This window comes from Musca vetustissima, unplaced genomic scaffold (genome assembly GCF_032173495.1).
Source record: "Musca vetustissima isolate MV318-11 ecotype Yass unplaced genomic scaffold, APGP_CSIRO_Mvet_v1 utg31919, whole genome shotgun sequence".
Lineage (NCBI taxonomy): Eukaryota > Metazoa > Arthropoda > Insecta > Diptera > Muscidae > Musca > Musca vetustissima.
The window spans coordinates 174717-198450 of NW_026877977.1; the positions used below are offsets into that span (position 1 = coordinate 174717).

The 23734-nt window shown below is 37.4% G+C and overlaps 2 protein-coding genes across 2 annotated transcripts; one reads left to right on the top strand and one right to left on the bottom strand.

Moving 5' to 3' along the window:
- The first annotated feature begins 20026 nt into the window (after positions 1–20026).
- On the top strand, positions 20027–21113 carry LOC133322763 (beta-1,3-galactosyltransferase brn). The gene has a single exon (XM_061531725.1). It carries the CDS (start codon positions 20027–20029, stop codon positions 21101–21103), a length of 1077 nt encoding a protein of 358 aa, XP_061387709.1. The 3' UTR covers positions 21104–21113.
- A 310-nt stretch (positions 21114–21423) lies between these two features.
- LOC133322760 (uncharacterized) lies at positions 21424–21942 on the bottom strand. Its single transcript, XM_061531721.1, has one exon. It carries the CDS (start codon positions 21940–21942, stop codon positions 21424–21426), a length of 519 nt encoding a protein of 172 aa, XP_061387705.1.
- Positions 21943–23734: the final 1792 nt, after the last annotated feature.

Sequence of the window (23734 nt, forward strand, 5' to 3'; positions counted from 1 at the left end):
GTGGTGGGGGATTAATAATAGTTCCACGATCTAATCATAGGTAATGTCATTTGACGTTATTGCTAATAATCAATAATTATAACGCAAACATATATACAATGTATTGCCGATTTGACACGCTTGACAAAAGGCCCACCAACAAAAAAAAAATATCGTAACTAAAATTTGTTTTTGTTTAAATTGCAATAAATTACTTAAGTTTTTGTTGTTGTTGCTGTTGCGCGGTACACGTGTAATGATAACACGAAGGAGATTTTCCAGGCTGTCATTATAAATGGATGTCGGAGCAGCGCAGCGCAGCGCTGACGATGATGACGACAAATATCAGCTGCAACATATTGTCTACAATGTTGCGGAGATAGATATCATCGAAGCGGTGGGTAGTTGTAAAGTGATTAAGTCTCAGAAGGCAAAGAAAAATAATATGAATAATCGTATCTGTTGAAATTTTAACGATCTGGATCAGGCACACCGATACGAAATTTATTCAAAGGAGTTCGAACATCAAAATAGGAACTTTGCTTACTTGAAAGTTTTTGTATCACAAAAAGCTCCTTATTTTAGATTTTTTCTAAACGGGCCACTTAATTTGAACTTTTCCGTAAACGGAACGATCGGTACTAGTTCCCGCTCTTTCGTTCATCAATTTCCTTTTGCTCCGGTCGTGAAAGTTTCCTCTCATTTCTTTTCATCCAATCGTTCACCAAAATCTTCCCGTTTATTCACTGAGTTAATACAGATTTTTTCCGAAGTACGGTTGAACTAATTGAATCAACTAGTTCCTTTTGAGAACGAAATTACCCATGTCTGAATAACCTCAACTATTTTTATTATTATTTTCCGCAATCAAATAAATTGGACTTAGTCCATTTATCATTCCACCGGCAATAATTATCATTTACATTGTTGTCAATATCAAGATTGCAAAACTATTACGCGTGTCTGTAATTACACTATTTACTTTTTAGACACACGCGAAATAGTAGCAGAATAACTAAGTAAATATCTGATGTTATCTGGAGGCAAAGAATACTTCAGGAAAAAACCACAATGAATTTCGAGTCCAATATTTCAAATGGATAATCTTTTGAGACAATATTTGAAAACTTCCTGATGGCGCCCAAACAAAACCTACATTTTGGGATGCATGCTGTTAATGCGGAACGGAACGATTGGAAATAAATGAACTAGGTGAACGAGAGGAAAAAAGGAACGACTGGAACTAGATGAGGGAAAGACTTGAATATATTACAAAACCCACAAATTATGAGTTGAAAATATTGACGGCACTAAAAAACTGATTTGAAGAACTCGTGCATAGGCAGATCAGGTTTGAGACTCCCAAAATAAAGCTTGGATACTTTAAAACACCCTCAAAAAGCATATCTGGTTTGGAATTCCCTAATAAAATCTAGGAAACTCAAATGAGGTGTATATACTTTGAAGAATGATCAGATTTGTGAAATCTACACGATGCCATGACGCTATGAACGATTCTAAAAAAGTAAATCCTATACATTTTCTGATCAGGACCGGACAGATCAAATTTCGGAGACCCAAAATATATCCTAAAAAGTCGTGTATGCTTTGAAAGACTCTCAAAAACCAAATCCAACTTTAGTCACACCAATGAAATTTCGGATACCCAAATGAAGTGCGAATACTTTGAAGACAGATCAGATATGACAGACAGACCCTAAAGAAATTTCTGAAACTAAGACAGATGGGGTATTGTACTTCTAAAAAAGGCGTGGAACATTGAAAGTATATCAAAACCAGTAAGGAAAGTAGTAAAGTCGGACGGGGCCGACTATATGATACCCTTCACCACTATGGGTATATTAAACAGGACAATTAACATGAAATTGGATGAAATATAATATGTGATATTTATCTAAATGTGAATCTACCTAGATCTGTCCATAAAGAATGTAAATCGACTTCAAACAAATATAAATAGGTCATCCGTTGGGCTATGCCTGTACTTCTAGAAAACGCAACTACGTAATTATATGCTCATTTTTGTACGTTGTGCAAAATTTGATGTATATCTGACTAACATGAGGAGTTTGATGCCCAATTTACTTGAAATTGGGCGAAAATATATATGGTAGAGCTTCCAAATATTAAGCGATTTCAAACACACTTGTCACAGGTGCGTAAATTACTTAAAATCAATCTATAAGGCAGACATCACTCTAGGCTCAATTCAGTACGTTATGACAAATTTCGTGCAAATCGAAGGATATATAGGGACTTTGGGGCACCATTTACATGAAATCGGACGAAACTATATATGGGAGCTATATCTAAATCTGGACCGATTTTCACGAAACTTGGCAGGCATCATTCTAGGCTCAATTCAGTACGTTATGCCAAATTTCGTGCAAATCGAATGATATATAGGGACTTTGGGGCACCATTTACATGAAATCGGTCAAAACTATATATGGGAGCTATATCTAAATCTGGACCGATTTTCTTGAAACTTGGCAGACATCACTCTAGGCTTAATTCAGTACGTTATGCCAAATTTCGTGCAAATCGAAAGATATATAGGGACTTTGGTGCACCATTTACATGAAATCGGACGAAACTATATATGGGAGCTATATCTAAATCTGGACCGATTTTCACGAAACTTGGCAGGCATCACGAAACTTGGCAGGCATCATTCTAGGCTCAATTCAGTACGTTATGCCAAATTTCGTGCAAATCGAAAGATATATAGGGACTTTGGTACACCATTTACCTTAAATCGGACGAAAATATAGATGGGAGCTATATCTAAATCTGAACCGATTTTCAGGAAACTTAACACACATCATTCTAGACCTAATTCATTACGCTATGCCAAATTTCGTGCAAATCGAAAGATATATAGGGACTTTGGTACACCATTTACATGAAATTGGACGAAACTATATATGGGAGCTATATCTAAATCTGAACCGATTTTCTCGAAACTTGGCAGACATAATTCTAGGCTCAATTCAGTACGTTATGCCAAACTTCGTGCAAATCGAAAGATATATAGGGACTTTGGTACACCATTTACCTTAAATCGGACGAAACTATATATGGGAGCTATATCTAAATCTGAACCGATTTTCTCGAAACTTGGAAGACATAATTCTAGGCTCAATTCAGTACGTTATGCCAAATTTCGTGCAAATCGAAAGATATATAGGGACTTTGGGGCACCATTTACATGAAATCGGACGAAACTATATATGGGAGCTATATCTAAATCTGGACCGATTTTCATGAAATTTGGCAGGCACCATTCTAGACCTAAATGATTAGGCTGTACCAAATTTCGTGCAAATAGAAGGATATATAGGGACCGTTTACATTAAATCGGTTAAATATATATATGGGAGCTATATCTAAATCTGAACCGATTTTTCCCAATTTCAATAGGGTTCGTCCTTGGGCCGAATAAGTGACCTATGCCAAATTTCATTCAAATCGGATCATAAATGCGACCTGTACTTTGTTCACAAAAATACATGGACAGACAGACGGACAGACGGACGGACGGACATGCATAAATCGACTTAAAAAGTGATTCTATGCATATTCTCAAAAGGAACCATGTGTCTATCTCGTTTCCTTTTGCCTGTAACAAACATATGCACAAAGACATAATACCCTGTACCACAGTGTGGTGAAGGGTATAAAAACATTCTGAACGAAGTTGGGATAATTTGAAGATAGGTTAGATTTGGGATACTTTAGTGGATACCTTGAAAGACTCTACTCGACTTGCTTGTAATCATATTTGGTACACCTCCGAGAGGCGTAGATGCTTTGAAAGACTCTCAGAATGCAAATCCTATTTGGGATACCAAAATTAAATTTCGGATACCGAAATGATTTGCGGATTCTTTACATATACAATTTAGAATACCCAAGGGAATAATTTGAAAGACTATAGTCCATTTTTTTTTGACACCTTAATGAACTTTCGGGAACCAAGACAGATGAGGTAAATGAGGCGCGAATACTTTGAAAGGCTCTCAAAAACAAATCCGATTTGGGACCTAAATGAAACTTTGGAAATCAAGACGGATAAGATTTGGTATATCTTATTTTAAAGCGTATCAAAAAAAATCCGATTTGGGATTTTCAAACTAAATTTTGGATACCCTTTTGGATACTTTTCGAAGTATCTAAAAGAAAGATTAGATTTGGGATATCCAAGTAAATACTTCGAAAGACTCTACACAAATGACTTTGGGTACCAAGTCAGATAATGTTTGTCCCCGTTTGAGGCGTGGACATTTTTAAAGCCCAAATGACATATCAGATACCCAAATGAGGTGCGGGTATTTAGAAGACAGATCATATTTGGAATACTCAAGTATATATTTCCGAAAATTTATTTGGGACACCCTAATGAATTTTCGGATATCAATATGTTTGGTAAATCTAAATAGGTAGTGGGATATTTGCGAATAATTTTATGACAGGTCAGATTTGGATACCCAAGTGATTACCCAGAGAAATTCTATTCTAACCCCATGCACATAGATAAAGCGTGAATATTTGACAAAAAAAAAACAAATCCGTTTTGGGACACCCGATTGAAAATTTGGATACCCAAATCAGTGGTTTATACTTTGAGGACAGGTCAGATTTGTGATACCCAAGGGGATACTTTGAACTACTCTACCCTCCCTTCTGAAACTTCGAAAGCCAAGACAGATCAGCTTATTATGTGTACCAACCTGAATAAGGCACCAATGCTTTGAAAGACTCTTTAAAAACGCAAATCCGATACCAAAATTAATAATTCTACAAAAAGACACAACTTACCTTCTCGGGAGGACCTACAGCAGACTTTGGAAGACTCTCAAAAAGACATATCTGATAAAATGTCGGAATCTTAAATGAGGCGAAGACATTTTGAATACATTTCAGATTCCTAAAATTGACGCTCGGAAATAAAGGGAGTTTGGATATTTTTCAGATCTAAATGGGACGCGGATGCATTGAAGAATTTTCAAGCATTCAGGCATCTGAGACTCGGATGCATTGGCAAATATAATACAACTTTCACTAAAAACTCTCACACATCCGCATTAAATTGGATCCAGACACATAAATGAGATTAGGATACCCTGAATAGTCTAATTGACCCTCGGATACTTTGACACTGGAATATGTTACCTATTTCACAAAAAAAAAAAAAAAAAAAAAAAACTCTCACACATCCGCATTGGATGGGTTCCAGACACCGAAGTGAGACTAAATTACCGTGAAGAGCTTTACGATTTACGCATTAAATTTGGCGCCCAATTCACTTTAGGAACCAAATAGCGCCTGGATATTTCGGACCTAAATGATACGGATACTTTGAAGATCTTTCAGACACCTAAAAATGGTACCGATTCCATTAAAAAATCTCTATTCTCCGCATTATATGTAGTCCAGTCACCCAAATAAGACTTGGGGAACCTTAAACAACATTATGATGTATGCACTAGATGTGGCGCCCAATTAACACTTGAAGATTTTAACTTTGAAGACATTTCTCTCTCACACATCCACATAAGACGTGGTTCTGGCACTCAAATGAAAGTAGAGGGTCAAATATAGCCAGAATATTTTCAGACCTACTTTGCATATCTTCAAGACACCCATATGTGAGAAACTCTTACACATCCGGATTAGATTGAGTCGAGACACCAAAATGAGGCTTTGGTAAATTGAAGAGCTTTACGATTTATGCACCAGGTGTTTGGCGGCCAATTGACAGTTGGAGCATGGATATTTTTCAGACCTAAACAAGGCGTGAACACTTTAAAGACTTTCAGCCACCCAACCGAATGTGGTACCAATTTCACAGCAAATTCATACGCAGCAGCATTAAATGTCGTCCAGACACCTTACTGTGACTTAAGGGCGATGCGATGTAGTTTTCTTTGAAGATTTTTTAGTGACACGAATTGGGAACGGATTTCACGAAAAAAGAGACTTGTATATCTTGAAACAAACACCCGAATATGGTGCCGCTTTTATAAAAAAAAAAAAATCTCTCATATCCGCATTAGACTACACAATGAAACTTGGGTACCTTGAATTGACACTCGGACGCAAATAGAAGCCAGGATATATTCAGATATTTTGAAGACCTTTCAGAAACTCAAATGTTGTATCGATTTTATTAAAAAAATCTGGGATACAGAAATGAAACTTGAGTACCTCGAAGAACTTTACAAAAAATGTATAATATGTGGCACCCAATTGACACTCGGAGGTAAATAAAGTCTTGATATTTGTTGCACCTCAAAGAGACTTGACACTGGGATGCCAATGGAAACCTGAAACCCAAATAAAAACCTGAAAATACCCCTCAGAATTTGATGTAGAATGGTTTTGGAAATCCCTGACACCCAAATAAGGTTTTGAAGACTTTTCAGATACCAAAGAAGGATCGCATTCAGACCTCTCAGCTGGGGCGGAATAACTTCGATAAAATTTAAGACAACCCAATATATACATTGAAGAACTATTAACCACACACAGGATGTGGGAATTCTTACAAAAACTCCGTGGCACCCAATGTCGCTAGGATATCAAACAACGCCGTACGTTTTTTGAAGACTTTTTAGGAATCTATTTGAATTGTGTGCACTTTGAAGACTTTCGGACACCTGATTGGGGTGAGAATATCATGAAAATCAGTCAAGTGTTCGAATGAGGTGTAGGAGCTTTCAGAAGTCTAAAAAAGTCATGGGAACCCCGAAAAGATTTAGATATAAAAATATAAGGTTCGGGTACATTGAATTACATTTAGACACCCAAATAACTCTCGGAATATCCTGGAGAACTCGGAAGCGTAAGTAAGCCATAAATACATCATCGCAATTTTAGAGGGCTTGAAACCCCCCCCCCCCCAAACCCTTAAAATTGTGAAATTAATGAACCATTCTAGGAGTGATTGTTTTCAATTTTTTTCCTGACCCCTCAGAGGAAACTAGGCTTGGATTTATCAAAAAAGTTCAGTTAGCTCCTTTTGAGGACAATGGTCGTATGTTTTTCGAAGATTTTTAGTTTTTCGTTGGATTTTTTAGAGATTTTGAGAGAACCCCTAAAAAGACAATAGGCGTGGATTTTCAGAGAACCCCTAAAAGGACAATAGGCGTGGATTTTTTAAAGATTTTTAAAGGACCCCTAAAAGGACAATAGGCGTGGATTTTTTAAAGATTTTCAGAGGACACCTTAAAAGGACAATAGGCGTGGATTTTTTAAAGATTTTCAGGGGACGCCTTAAAGGACAATAGGCGTGGATTTTTTAAAGATTTTTAGAGAACCCCTAAAAGGACAATAGGCGTGGATTTTTTAAAGATTTTTTGAGGACCCCTAAAAGGACAATAGGCATGGATTTTTTAAAGATTTTTAGAGAACCCCTAAAAGGACAATAGGCGTGTATTTTTTATAGATTTTTAGAGAACCCCTAAAAGGACAATAGGCGTGGATTTTTTAAAGATTTTTTGAGGACCCCTAAAAGGACAATATGCGTGGATTTTTTAAAGATTTTTAGAGAACCCCTAAAAGGACAATAGGCGTGGATTTTTTAAAGATTTTTAGAGAACCCCTAAAAGGACAATAGGCGTGGTTTTTTTAAAGATTTTCAGAGGACGCCTTAAAGGACAATAGGCGTGGATTTTTTAAAGATTTTCAGAGGACGCCTTAAAGGACAATAGGCGTGGATTTTTTAAAGATTTTTTTAGGACATCTTAAAGGACTAAAGGCGTAGATTTTTTAAAGATTTTTTAGGACATCTTAAAGGACTAAAGACGTAGATTTTTTAAAGATTTTTGAGAACATCTTAAAGGACAAAAGGCGTGGATTTTTTAAAGATTTCTTAGGACACCTTAAAGGACAATAGGCGTGGATTTTTTAAAGATTTTTTAGGACACCTTAAAGGACAATAGGCGTGGGTTTTTCAAAGATTTGTTGTAAATAATTTTCCACCCTGCTTTAAATTCGTGTACATCCCCACCTTTAATATTTATTACCCCATCATATCCATCTGTTGTCAACCCCACTATAAACTGAACCCCTGAATAAAAATCAATAAAAATCCGTATTCGAATTCCACAGTTCAAAGAAAAAAATTCCATTTTGTTGTCATAAAAAACAAATATTTTTTATGGCAATTTTATGAAAATGGTGACCGGCAAATCGGTAAATTAAAAAAATACAACACACACAACAACAACTACAACCAAACTGCGTTGTAGTTAATTAGAAAAGTAAACAAACATTTTAGCCAACGAAAAAACAAAAGGAGGATACCAAAAAAATCCTCCGATGCAGCTAAGGTAGCCAAAGCGCAGGTCTGCTCACACCACCTTTTAAAAATGTAAAGACATCAACAACTCCCCAACCAAAATGTTTTCCCTTTTAATCTTAAAGTGGCTATTTTCACTTTTCATGGAAAGTTTTTTCCACCATTTTGCAAGGTCGTTGAACTTAAAGCAGAGAAGGCAAACCGACAAAAATAGATGGTGGTGGTAGTCAATGGCACACAAAGCTTTTGCTGTGTGTCCACACGACAATTCAAAAAGTCAATGAAATCCTTAGAGCTTTTCAGCTACACACACGAAACGCAAGTGAAAGTTGGAGTGAGAGTAATAAGTGAAAGTGGAAGAGAGTAGAGTGAGAGCAAGAGAAATTCCAATTGTGGCAGATGAACCGAAAAGCTTTCACATTTAAGCCACAAGTGTGGGTGGACATCATCCCACACACTGAAGATTTTTCTTCTTCACAAGGAGTAAAGGAGGTGGTGGAAAGTAAAGGAGTAAGGGAGATTGTGGAAAGGCATTTATTTCCGCTTTATTTGGCCTTTGCTGTGAACATATTATTTGTGCCAAATCCCTTCCCCCCATGTCCACTTTCTTCAAAAGTATTTACTAAAGAAATCCAAAAGTCGGTAGCCAAAAATGTCCTTTGAAATTTTTGTATAAAAATCCAAGACATTTTTTTTTTAATCCACGCCTTGGATAGGCCTTCGAAAAAAGTCTTCTTTAAAAAATCCACGCCTTGGATAGGCCTTCGAAAAAAGTCTTCTTTAAAAAATCCACGCCTTGGATAGGCCTTCGAAAAAAGTCTTCTTTAAAAAATCCACGCCTTGGATAGGCCTTCGAAAAAAGTCTTCTTTAAAAAATCCACGCCTTGGATAGGCCTTCGAAAAAAGTCTTCTTTAAAAAATCCACGCCTTGGATAGGCCTTCGAAAAAAGTCTTCTTTAAAAAATCCACGCCTTGGATAGGCCTTCGAAAAAAGTCTTCTTTAAAAAATCCACGCCTTGGATAGGCCTTCGAAAAAAGTCTTCTTTAAAAAATCCACGTCTTGGATAGGCCTTCGAAAAAAGTCTTCTTTAAAAAATCCACGCCTTGGATAGGCCTTCGAAAAAAGTCTTCTTTAAAAAATCCACGCCTTGGATAGGCCTTCGAAAAAAGTCTTCTTTAAAAAATCCACGCCTTGGATAGGCCTTGGAAAAAATATTCTTTAAAAAATCCACGCCTCAGATAGACCTCAAAAAAATATTCTTTAGTGGTCTTGTCCTCACTTAGTGGCCCTGGCCTCCCTCTTTACCTTCATAAAACATTTATCCAAAATAATTATAATCCTATCATCTGTTGTCTGTTTGTGAGTGTGTTTGTATGCGTTTTTTCTTCTTCTTCTTGCTTTTTTCTGTGACCTTTTATTTCCCTTGTCAACTTTTTTATTACGTCCACGTGCCAGTTAAGAACCGAATTTTATTTCCATGCTTCTTTGGTAAGGGGTGTTGTTATCTCTAATTTTTTGGGGGGTTTACGCATATTTACGATAAGCGAAAAAAGTTGAAATACACAGATACACACTGTTACACACACATACACAAAAACAAACTTCCTTTTTGCATCTTATGTATTTTTTATTACCACGATTTAAACGAGAACGGGGAGAAAGGGATGCTAGGGACCGTGATTGTTATCTTCCGCTTTAAAGTTTCATAAAAAAAAGGATGTCACAGTGTGCGTAAGGGAGGGTTAGGGTAGTTTAGGATTTTCATTTTGGTCCTCGGAAAAAATTTTTCTTTGGTAGTCTTGGAAAAAAAATTATTTAAAAAATCCACGCCAACTTTGGTAGTCTTGGAAAAAAAATTATTTCAAATATCCACGCCTACTTTGGTAGTCTTGGAAAAAATTATTTAAAAAATCCACGCCAACTTTGGTAATCTTGGAAAAAAAATTATTTAAAAAATCCACGCCAACTTTGGTAGTCTTGGAAAAAAATTATTTAAAAAATCCACGCCAACTTTGGTAGTCTTGGAAAAAAATTATTTAAAAAATCCACGCCTACTTTGGTAGTCTTGGAAAAAAATTATTTAAATTATTTATTGGAGCTGTTAAAAATGTTTTTAAACAATCCAAAAAAATTATTTAAAAATCCCTTTAAATTTCTTCTTTGAAAAAAATAGTCTCTTATATCCTTGACCTCCCAGAACCCGGCATCGAAAAAAACCCAAAACATTAGAGAAAAATCCCCTTATTTATGTGTACCAAATAAGGGGTATTTTTTATTTATTTCCCTTTCATTTTTAATTAATTCCCCTCCCTACCTTAATGTTGCCATGTAATCTCTCACTTATACACACGTTTTCTTTTTGTTTTCAATTTCCCATTATTAACCCTGACCCACTGACTGTGCTGTATTAGAAAATAAAAACAACAACAACACTCAATTTCACTCAAATGACATTGAAGAAATGCCCTGCTCACACCAACAACAACAGCAGCACCACCAACAAATAAGCAGCCACCCAACCAACCATTCATGCTCTGTTGTGTATTGTTTTTGTTCGTGTAACATTAAAATACGCATTTTTCCTTCGCTGTTGGCTCCCACATTACAAATCACACTCTTCCACCTTTACCTCCTCTCTATGGCACACTCTCACTCATGTAACCACGCACACACGCACTCACAATCTCTCTACAATGCCAGCCAGTCTAACTCCCCATAACACAACACTCAATGTAATAACCCCAACAATAAAACTCACACACACTCTCTCTCTCTCTCCCATTCTCCCCCCATTACACATTTGTAACAACACAATTAACACGTCCTATGTTAAAGAGCGCCACACACAACAGACGAAGAAGAAGAACGAGAACAAACCGAAGCCGCAATTCTAGCAGAAAAGCAAAAACACAAAAACAACAACAAGCACACACACACACATAGTGTGACGTAACATAGGGAAATGCGTCGTTTGCTTTTTCAATCATGATTTCCTTTTGCATTGACACAAGTGCGTAAATAAAGTGTGGATGGTAGGATAGGTATTTGGGGTGCCTGGCCTGCATGCCTGTGTGTGTGTCTGGTTGTGTGTGCATTCGTTCATATGTGTAATTGCTCTTGTTCTTGTACCACCAGCAGCAGCAGCAGCAGTAGTAGTGAGTGGTAGCCGTCGTGGATTGCCCAATTCGTTGACTTTGTTTCGTTTTTTTTTTTGTTTTTGTTACAAGTTTCATATTATGGCCCGCTTTTCGGTGCGTGTGTAATATTTTGTAATGTCTCGTTGTTGTTGTTGTTTTTGTTGGTGGTGGTGTTGTAAAGGAGGGTATCATTACTAGAATGATAACAGCAGCAAATCAAAAGAACAGAAAAAACATTTGGCGGCCATTGACCTTAACGGTAAACACAGCATAGTGAAGTGAGTGAGTGGTGTTGTTGGGATTCGTTGTTGTTGTTGCTGTTTTTGGGTAGTTTGTGTTGTTATTGTTATCAATGGAGTGTGGAAGTTTTTCCATTTGTTTTTCGGGATGTTTGAAAGATTTTTCCGGGGATACATACACACAAACACACATAAAAAGTGCATTAAGGGAGCTTTATGGTGGCTCTTTTATAGAGATTTTTTTAAAGAATATTTTTTCAAGGGTTATTCATTGGCGTGGATTTTTAAAAATATTTTTTCAAGGATTATAAAAAGGCGTGGATTTTTAAAGACTATTTTTAGGCGTGGTTTTTTTAAAGACTATTTTTAGGCGTGGGTGGATTTTTTAAAGACTATTTTTAAGCGTGGGTGGATTTTTTAAAGACTATTTTTAGCCGTGGGTGGATTTTGAAAGACTATTTTTAGGCGTGGTTGGATTTTGAAAGACTATTTTTAGGCGTGGATATTTTAAAGACTATTTTTAGGCGTGGATATTTTAAAGACTATTTTTTAAAGACTATTTTTAGGCGTGGATATTTTAAAGACTATTTTTAGGCGTGGATATTTTAAAGACTATTTTTAGGCGTGGATATTTTAAAGACTATTTTTAGGCGTGGATATTTTAAAGACTATTTTTAGGCGTGGATATTTTAAAGACTATTTTTAGGCGTGGATATTTTAAAAACAATTTTTAGGCGTGGGTGGATTTTTTAAAGACTATTTGAAGGCGTTGGTGGATTTTTTCAAGACTATTTTAGGCGTGGGTGGATTTTTTAAAGACTATTTTAGGCGTGGGTGGATTTTTGAAAGACTATTTTAGGCGTGGGTGGATTTTTGAAAGACTATTTTAGGCGTGGGTGGATTTTTAAAAGACTATTTTAGGCGTGGGTGGATTTTTGAAAGACTATTTTTTAGGCGTGGATTTTTTAAAGACTATTTTTAGGCGTGTATGTAATTATAGGTCCTTTGTCGGATATAGTTCTTTATATCCTTTTTCCTTTGCATATAAAATAATCTTAATCTCTATTTTAATAAAATCAAAGAAAACATTTCCTTATTTTCTTAATTACTACCAAAAATAGTTTCGAATGGAAAAGTTTCTTTGTAATGCCTCCAACTGTTAATGACCGTGAAATAAAAACTTCCGCAGATGATGTCAAGGAGCAGATGCCAATGTCCGTAGCAGACATTTGGCATTTTGGGCTATCAAACTAATAGAGTCTCCCCCGTTTTATTATCCCGATGGAAGTTTTGAAAACTTCATGGAGTAACTAGACTTTTGGGGACATTTACTTTGGCTGTCTATTATACTTCAGCTGCAGGGTGGTTTCTTAAGGGTAGTTTAGTAGGGTTTAGATGTCACAACTACTTCGCTGACCTATTTTATGTTATTTCATATTAAAACGTCTGTTAAAAGTTTTATTATCTTAAAAGGTTGGGGAAGATGGCTGAGGGAAATTAGCAGGGTGGACTTGGGGTATGAGGTATGTAATTTATAGGTATTAGAATTGTTGCTGCAATTCGTTCCGTATGGAAATCTTTAAAAGTTCAACTGCTAGAAATCCCCCCTTGTTTTCCACCCTCACAACATCCATTTCGGATTATTATTTCCAAAAGCTTCCTACGCCACACGAAGTTCATTGAACTCCATCATCCTCCAACTGCAAAATTGTGGTGGTGGTTGGTATCCCCAAGAAGAAGAAGAAAAACACATTTCCCAAAAAAGAAACACAATCCAAAAGGAATTTTTTTTTTCTTGGAAAAACAATGCTTTCCACCCACTACCCTCATAAAGAAATTTTGGAAAAAAAATAAAAACAGAAAAACACCGGTAGGCCAAACACCACCATCATAAATGCACCATCACCACCATGGGTGCCATACGGAACATGCAATCAAACTATTACTCCCCTCCCTCTCCGATTAAAATTCAGGGAGGATGGTGGCAAGACGTCAAACAATAATTTGCCGGCAAACCATAAACCAAAAAAACATGGCACGGGCTGGACTATTTTCGATGCGGTCAGCCGGAAGTTTACATGTCGCATAACAGGGAGCTTTTTTTTATTACAGCTTAATTAAAGGCGCTTCTCAGAAATATTTTTTTTTTAAATCCACGCCTTGTTGGAGCCTTGAAAAAATATTTTTAAAAAATCCACTCCTCGAAAAAATAAAAAGTTCCTCTCTCTCTTTCCTCCACCATTCGGGAAATTTCTTCGAACAAAAATCCATTATCGCCCATGATGACATTATTCTGACACAATTTCCACCAATTAAAAATTTATTTAAGTTTTCATATTTCATGTTGTTGTTTTATTCAATTGGACCCACAAAAAACGAACACCAACAAGTTCATTGCTCCCGACTAATTTGAAATAGTTGGTCGGTTGGCATTTCTTTCTTTTTTTCAATTCACTTCAAATAATGAGGGAAACCATTTCCATCTTTTGTGTGGCTGTCGTGCAAAGTGTAATAGAATATTTAGTGTCCGTCCGTCCACCAGGGTGGCTGGAGGGGAGTTCACAAAGTGTCGAATATGCTCATTGTTATTTCATGAAATCATTTTGTTAATTTTGGTTCATCAATTTTCCAATACAAAGTGATGGTGGTGCTAATTTTGTTATTGTTCCACATAGAAAAAATATTGAAATAAAAAAAATATTATTTTTATTAATTGAGCATTATATCATTTGTGGTTCAGATTTCCCAATTTGAGATGGGGAGGCAGGCATTCGCATGTGCCACGAACAAAAACACATTGTTCATTTTTCCTATGTCATTACTATTTCTTTTTTTATTTCATTTAAATATTCAAATTCCGGCGGTAACGGTCATTGACTCGGGCACAAATTGCTATGGGAATTTGTTTCGGCTGCAGAAAATTATTATTGCTAAAGGAAATTAGAACAAAAAATAGCTTGACAGATTTTTCGAATAAAAATCACTGAAAAAATTTTCCACGCCTTATATAGACCCTCGAAAAAATTCTTTAAAAAATCCACGCCTCTATATAGACCCTCGAAAAAATTCTTTAAAAAATCCACGCCTCTATATAGACCCTCGAAAAAATTCTTTTATAAATCCACGCCTTATATAGACCCTCGAAAAAATTCTTTTATAAATCCACGCCTTATATAGACCCTCGAAAAAATTCTTTTATAAATCCACGCCTTATATAGACCCTCGAAAAAATTCTTTTATAAATCCACGCCTTATATAGACCCTCGAAAAAATTCTTTTATAAATCCACGCCTTATATAGACCCTCGAAAAAATTCTTTTATAAATCCACGCCTTATATAGACCCTCGAAAAAATTCTTTTATAAATCCACGCCTTATATAGACCCTCGAAAAAATTCTTTTATAAATCCACGCCTTATATAGACCCTCGAAAAAATTCTTTTATAAATCCACGCCTTATATAGACCCTCGAAAAAATTCTTTTATAAATCCACGCCTTATATAGACCCTCGAAAAAATTCTTTTATAAATCCACGCCTTATATATACCCTCGAAAAAATTCTTTTATAAATCCACGCCTTATATAGACCCTCGAAAAAATTCTTTATAAATCCACGCCTTATATAGACCCTCGAAAAAAAAAAAATCCACGCCTTATATAGACCCTTCTTTAAAAAATCCACGCCTTATATAGACCCTCGAAAAAATTCTTTTATAAATCCGCGCCTTATATAGACCCTCGAAAAAATGATTTAAAAAATCCACGCCTTATATAGACCCTCGAAAAAATGATTTAAAAAATCCACGCCTTATATAGACCCTCGAAAAAATGATTTAAAAAATTAAAAAAATTCTGCGTGAATCATCAGCTGATTCGCTTTTATATGCCTTCTGGGCCGGGGCATCTTCATCCATTCTCACATGACCTAGCCAACGTAGTCGCTGCAGCTGAATACGTCTAACAATGTCAATGTCCGAGAATAGCTGGTACAACTCATGGTTCATTCGACGGCGATATTCACCATCAACGCAGATCGGCCCATAGATCTTTCGGAGAACTTTTCTCTCAAACACTCCAAGAGCTGCTCATCTGCTTGCGCAAGTACCCATGCTTCAGATCCATATAACAGCACGGGTAGTATCAGCGTATTGTAAAGTGTGAGTTTGGCCTGGCGGGAGGTGGCCTTGTTTCGAAACTGCTTACTTAGACCATAGTAGTATCTGTTGGCCATCACTATCCTTCTCCGAATTTCAAAACTTATGTCATTCGTTTTGTTTTATGGCGGTATCAAGGTATATAAAAACTTTGACTACCTCGAAGTTGTAGTTCTCAAGTTCTACTGGACGTCTTGCGCGTTGATTCCATCAGCCCACGTTTTTCTTGTCCTTTCCTCTTTTTTCTGAAAATTCTCCATCACAATACGTGTTGCTACTGTCTGCAGGGTTGCTCTATACGCTGCGTTTTTCATATCAGTAGCATTACGACATCGTACCATGGGTTTCTTGATGGTGGTCTTTGGTACCCAAGTGTTGCTTTTGCTGCAGTTTGTAGGGAGTGGGCAATTCTCTGTCACTGTGCTTTTATATTATTATCGGGACAAGGGGTGCTTTCGTCAAGCAGGTGGGTAAGTTGAGCGGTGTAGGCGTCTGCTACCCAATCGGACGTCTAAAACACTGGATGAATGCCTTCCGTCTATCACAACACGATTTGATTTCTTTTTGTTCGATCGGGAGAAATGTTTTTTGCTGCCCCGAAGTCAATCAACTTCATGCCGTTGTCTGATATTTCTTCATGGAGGCTGAATTTTCCGATGGTGGGGCCAACGATATTTTCCCTTCCGATTTTTGCATTAAAATCTCCTGGCAGAATTTTAATGTCATGGCCAGGGCAACGTTCATATGCTGTTTCTAGGCGCTCATAAAATATGTCTTTGGTCTGTTAATCTTTATCTTCGGTCGGAACATGGGCGCAAATGAGACTGATGTAGAAGAACATCGCTTTTATACGCATTATAGCAATTCGCTCATCTACTGGAGTGCATCTGAAGACAAAGTCTTTTATTCTTCTGTTACCCATAAATCCGCAGCCAAATTCACGTCTCGTTTCATGGCAGCTATAATACAGGGCGTAATCATCTGATTTACTTACGCCAGCCCCTTTCCATCGCATTTCCTGTAAGGCAATAATATCGGCTTTGTACTTCTTGAGTACATCCGCCAAAGTGAACACTGCGCCTGCTCTGTACAACGTGCACACATTTCAAGTGCAGATTCACAGATCGTGGTCCTTTATACGGGGTCGTCAATATTAGGTGCGTTTGGTTTTATTTGTCTTTGCTTTTTCATAGTAGGTTGAGTTTTCCGAGAACGGGCAACTAACCCGACGCCTCAACCCATTTTTATAGTTCTTATGGATGAACTCGCGGCACATATTATGAGAATAGCTCCCAGGTGGCACAGCGGGGAGGTCAGTGTCCACAATTGAGATGAAAGAGGGACCAAGATAAGCCTGGACTTCGCCATGTTAAAGCCGTTGCTTGGTATCTATCATTCCCTACGCCACCCTTTCTAATATCTAAATTCACATTTAATATCTAAATAATACAAAATATATATGCTAATATTAATTATTTTTAAATATTGAAATTTGTATTGTATTATTATTATTATTTCTGTCAGTTACCAAAAATTTAACATCTTTTGCGCCTTTTATCTCTTTAAACAGCTATCGATTAGTCGACTAATCGATAAATAATAATGTTATCAACAAACAGCTGTTGTCTTCTTGCTTGTTGCCTTTCTCATACTTCCATATCTGTCGCTATTATTTTTCACACTCATCCGTAAACACCGTCAGGTCTCCGTTCATTTTGTTTCAATCACGGGATTTATCAGCATTCTCTCCTACCTCCTCGCATTCAATGCATGTGGAACGTTTTTAAATAAGTTTGGTTGCTTCGGCTGGCAAAGGAGGTTTGTCCGGGAGTTGACACACGAATTTGGGCAAAATTTGATTGAAATAGAGAGATTATTTATTATTTAAGGTAAGATTTTCAAATATTTTAAAAAATGTATGGGCTATAACCCTCACATCATGAAGATAAATAACCGGGCCTATTGGGATAAACCTGGGCGTGTGTATTTTATTGTTAGTATGTCTGTCTGTCCCAGTTATTAATTAAATTAATGATTAATATGTAGTGTGCTCAGTGCAATTGTGTTGTGAAAATATCGAAGAAAAAGAAAAGGCCAGTCGGACAGTTCTATTGCATCTGCATCAGAGACCCCGTTTCTTGCCTCTACACTTTCCATAGGGTTAGTGCCCCAAATATGGTGATATACCCCAAGTATACGGGCGCCTATAACTGTTTGCTTCATAGACAACATCAATATAGCAGCTACGCATTCCAACCTGAATCTCGGTTACGGGAGCTTAAGAATTTTATGTTGCTTTTAGGTCATATTAGAATTAGACCGCAGTGGTTAGCCAAAGTCATCGCTTTGAAGGTGTACACATATTTGTGTTTTCTTCGGAGGGTATGTAGAATATTCAGGTATTTTTTTAATTTGACCATATTTATATTTCAGTACTTAATATATGTTGTTATAGTTGGCCCCGAATTGTTTTGGACCTCTGTCGTGGAAACAACTGTATAGTCAATATAGCTTCAGTATAGTTGTTGCTGTCCCATAAATCCGATAGTGCAGTACCAGATCTGTCATTCTGGATAGTTTCAATACTTATCCTTCCGTATCGTGGACCATACTGTCGTCACATAGCCGTCCACAAACAGACCTATCGTTTTATAAGAAAATACAATAAGCCTAACTTCATTCCTACACAAAACCAAGGAACGTACAATCATCACCATGATAAAGAAGAGCAGCATACCCAACGATACTCTGAAATATAAACAACATGAAGGAAATCAATAGAAACCGCTTTACATGACATTGTACACCATATTGAGGGCATCTTCGCTAAGAAAATTTATACCTAAGCGGTATGCATTGACATTGCAGGAGCTTTCAACAATGTCAGCACTAATACGCCTATCCAATCCTTAGATACCTTCCAAGTTGATCGGGCAATCATTGAATGTGTTAACTATATCCTAACATAACAATCAAAGACAAAGTAGGTCAGGGAGGGATTTTGTCACCTCTCCTGTTGGTAACCGCCAATAATGGACTCTTAAGGAACATAACCGTTGAAGGACTTGAACCAGTCTGCTATGCAAAAGACGTTATAATACTTCTCATGAGAAAGAATCCTAACTTATTATGCAGAAAAGCTGAAGCGGTGCTAAACAACGCCTACAATTGAACTAAGCCGAGGGGCTTAAACGTAAATCCGAGAAAGCGGAGATATGTCTTTTCACCAGAAATAATAGATCAGTATGAGGAGCCCATCTTCCAAAATCAAATTGATAGCCATATCAAATAATGTTAAGTATTTGGCAGTAATCCTAGGCAGGAAACTTAAATGGAAAGACCACATACAGCAAAGGGCTTACAAGGCCCATAGATTCTGGTCTTTCTGTAGAAGAGCTGTAGGCTCTAAATGGGGTTTCAATCCTATGATGGTACACAGGATCTATAAGAGCGTTATTAGACCAATTCTAACATACACGTGTGTTGTCTGGTGGACAGCAATGGCTGGACAAATGTAACGAAAAAGCGTTGCAGAAAGTTCAGAGAACATTTGCCTAGGCATATGTGGGACAATGCGGACAACACCAACTAGGGCTTTGGAGCTTTAAGACTCAGAGCAATGGACGAGTGGATAGATACTCGGCACAACATACCGCACAAAAACATATTACATATTAGGTCCACAATCAATACTTTTGATTCAGACCGCATACCTGAAACGTTAGTAGTCACACGATGCAAAGCTATAATACCGGATAGAGAACAATGGAGTAATGGAGCACGCCTTATATAGACCCTCGAAAAAATGATTTAAAAAATCTACGCTTTATATAGACCCTCGAAAAAATGAATTAAAAAATCTACGCTTTATATAGACCCTGGAAAAAATGATTTAAAAAATCCACGCCTTATATAGAACCTCCAAAGAATTATTTGGATTTTTTAAGAATATTTTCGATACAGAATATTATTATTAATTATTTTTCATATTTATGTTTTCAGATTGGCAAGAACTCTTCACTTGGACCTCTGTGAATAGCTCTAAATTCCAAAAGACACAAAAAAACTAAAATGGATTCCATTCCGAACACAACAACGAAGACATCATACAATCAGCAGTGATAACAAACAGCCAGAAACAAAACCTTCATAAGTCACAAAAACGAACAAAAAACAATATTGCCACACAATGAAACCACGACATAAACGCATTTATAAATATGCCGCATTAATAGCCGGTATTTTCCTTTTGGATTTTTTCGGTGTCTTCACCCATTTCTTTGAGTTGGATTATGAGACGAAATTCCACTATCCCATGGATGGTGATGTGGTGAAATATGCTGAAGCCCGTAAGAATAAACAAAGCCATATCGATGATGGAAGTGAAGAAGTGCCAAATCCCATTAATCTGTACAATTACACCTTTTTACATCAGCGACAATGTGATGCCGTCGAGGCCAAAAAACCCCAGCTGACTTTGTTGATCAAATCGGCATTGGGTAATGTTGAGCGGCGGGATGCCATACGACGTACCTGGGGTTATGAACAACGATTTTCCGATGTCCATATAAGGAGGGTATTTTTGCTGGGTGCCAGCATGGATGCGAAGCTAATGGATATTGCCGATCATGAGGCGAGAGAATATGCGGATATAGTACAAGCAGATTTTTTGGATGCCTATTTTAACAATACCATTAAAACAATGATGGGCTTCAAATGGGTGGTGGAGAAATGCCCACGGGCCCAGTATTACATGTTCGTGGATGATGATTATTATGTGTCGATGAAGAATGTTCTGCGTTTCATAGCCCATCCGGCGCTGTATCCTGAAAATGCCATATCATTGAATAGTATGTGGGAGAAGAAAGCCAGTATGGAACATGAAAAGCTGTTTGCGGGATTTGTTTTTCAATCACGTCCCTTGCGCCATAAGTTTAGTAAATGGTTGGTAACGCTCAAAGAGTATCCCTTTAATCGTTGGCCTCCCTATGTTACGGCGGGAGCGTTTATTTTGTCACGGGCCGCCTTAACTGATCTCTACTATGTTAGTCAATATACCAAACATTTTCGTTTCGATGATATCTATTTGGGTTTGGTCGCCTTGAAGGCACGCATCAACCTCACCCATTGTGGCAATTTTCATTTTCACCGGCCACGTTATAGTGGTCCGGATAGTTATCGTTTTGTGGTGGCCTCACATGAATTTGACAACACCAATGAAATGGAACGCATTTGGAATGAATGTCGTTCAGCGAATTATGCTTAAATGGATGGGTTGTTACCGCAGGACGAGAGGAGACATATACATACAAAAATATTCCAAAGGTTGAATATACAATTTATTAAAAAAAATAAAAAACAAAAACTAAATAAAATTTTAAAAATACCTTTAAAGTATTTAACATATCAACAAAATGGAATTTTGAATTAAGAATGTAACATTTTTTTACATGTAGGGTGTCCCGCAAGAAAATACCACTGTTGTTTGAAACACCCTGTGTCTTAGAAATATGACATCATATGTGCATCTTAAAAAAATCTCCGTTCTTTGTATTTTCCGGGGGATTTTTTAGTTCCTCCCCTCCTTTACTGTCCATTCTCCTCCAACCACGCAGCCCGGCAACCCGCATAATTATAATAAGCAGCCGGTTCGGGATCTTCTAAATCATCATATAAATCTGAATCTTTGGCCCAGGCGGGACCCAACTCCTTGGCCACAACAATTGTTTTCCAAAATTCCAATTTTTCACGTTGCAATAGTTCATCCCGCAATTTCACCACCCATTCATTATATTCGCTGGGTGAATAATAGGCAGCATTCCTTTTGTGTTTTTCCAATAATTCGGCAGCGAAGTTTTCCTTTTCACGGATTTCATGTTCATTGCTATCCTCCTCGTCTTCGAATAATAATTTCCACACAGCCTCCCGAGCTGCAGCATCGATTTTGAACCATATTTCCTCTTTCATAGCATCCGGAACATAGAGTTCGGTCATCATTTTCTCTTGCATTAATTTTTCATAGTTCTCTACAGGGTTTGTAAGGTTGAGAGTGGCATCGAATTCGGCAAAATCATCTGGGACACTTTCAAAACTATCTTCGGACATGTTTGGATTGGCGCGTAAGGTCTTCAATGCGGACCTTGTGTTTACTGTTAACTTGTTTTTTTCGACAATAGGAACTATCAGCAGCGAATCATACGGGAAACAATAGACCAGGGTTGCCAAATGAAATTTAAATTAAAGAAGCCTTGATAAAAACTCATTTAAAAAATCCCCATCTTTAGAGCCTTGAAAAAATATTGTTACGTTCTTGGGTTTTACTAAATCCCGTGTAGACGTTGTTTTATTTCCCGATACAATTCGTACCAAATAAAACGCAGGTTCTTGCGGATTACGATTATTACAATGATTTTATTCACACAACTTTACTTTGCACTTTACTTTACTCGACGGTTTCAATTCGCGATCTGATTCACAACTGACTCACTGCCTTTCCATTCCCTCTATTTATATGAGCCCTGCCTGTCGCTACAGAAGTTTCTAGACGATCTGGTAACACCTAGATCACGAACAATCTACCAATGCAACAAACACATTGAGTAACAATAACAACAACAAACTTACTGAGTGAACAATAACAACAACAAACTTGAGTAAACAAACTTACAATAACAACAACACATATACAGGCGAGGGAATAACAAAGAAAGAGGAATAACAACAACACATATACAGGCGAGGGAATAACAAAGAAAGAGGAATAACAACAACACATATACAGGCGAGGGAATAACAAAGAAAGAGGAATGACGTTTAACAAGAATTGTACGACAATAACAAAATAGAAAATGAAAGAGGAAATGGAAGGATGTAGAAAAATCTATACAGTGGTTGTTGTTGTGAAGTTATTCAAATAAACTGCGTAGTAGAAATTTACGTTACAATTCAAATTCTTAAATTAACGGAATTCATCTAAATTAACTTAAATCTAAAGTTATATTCGTAACATTGCCCCCCGCTTAAGCCTGTTCGTCCCGAATAGGCACAGTTCCCGTTCCGTAGGGGGTCAGCCGCTCCAAATGTACAACTTTCATCTTCGACCTGGGACTGTCGCTCCTCTGGATGCGATAAACGACGTCATTTATTTTCGTGACAATCTTGTAGGGTCCTTCCCAGTGCGTTTGCAATTTGGGGCATAGTCCTTTCTTTCGTTGTGGGTTGAACAATAGTACCAGTTGCCCTTCTTGAAACCCATCGGTATTTGCCGCTCGATCGTACCTTGCCTTCATGCGGTTGCTAACCATTTTTATTCGATGTCGGACTGCATCGTGGACTTTACTAAAAGAGTTTTGGCTGTCTTCATCTTGGTTCACATCGTCGTTTGGGGTAGCGCCGAATATCAAATCGCCAGGTAGCTTTAATTCATTTCCGAACAGAACTTTGGCTGGGGTCCGGGATGTGGAATCATGAATGGCCGATCTATAAGCCAATAAAAACTTGGGAATATGCTCATCCCAGTCTCGTTGGCCACTGTCCACCACTTTCCGTAGATGTTCTTCAAGGGTGCGATTGAATCTTTCCACCATGCCATCTGATTGTGGATGTAGGGGCGTCGTTCTGGTTTTCTTGATTCCGTAGGAGTCACACATTTCCTTGAAGATCGCTGATTCAAAATTCCTACCTTGATCGGAATGAACCTCAGATGGAACACCATAGCGACAAATCCAATTTTTGCTGAACACATCCACAATTGTCCTGGCTTCTTGATTTGGGATAGCATAAACCTCCGGCCATTTACTGAAGTAATCCATGACCACTAAGACATACCGGTTCCCAGAGTCGCTTGTGGGGAACGGTCCAGCTACATCCATTGCGATTCTTTCAAAAGGGGCTCCTG

Bases quoted from the DNA above. Each gene is read 5' to 3' on its own strand.
- LOC133322763 (XM_061531725.1), top strand. From the start codon at position 20,027: ATGAAACCACGACATAAACGCATTTATAAATATGCCGCATTAATAGCC.
- LOC133322760 (XM_061531721.1), bottom strand. From the start codon at position 21,942: ATGTCCGAAGATAGTTTTGAAAGTGTCCCAGATGATTTTGCCGAATTC.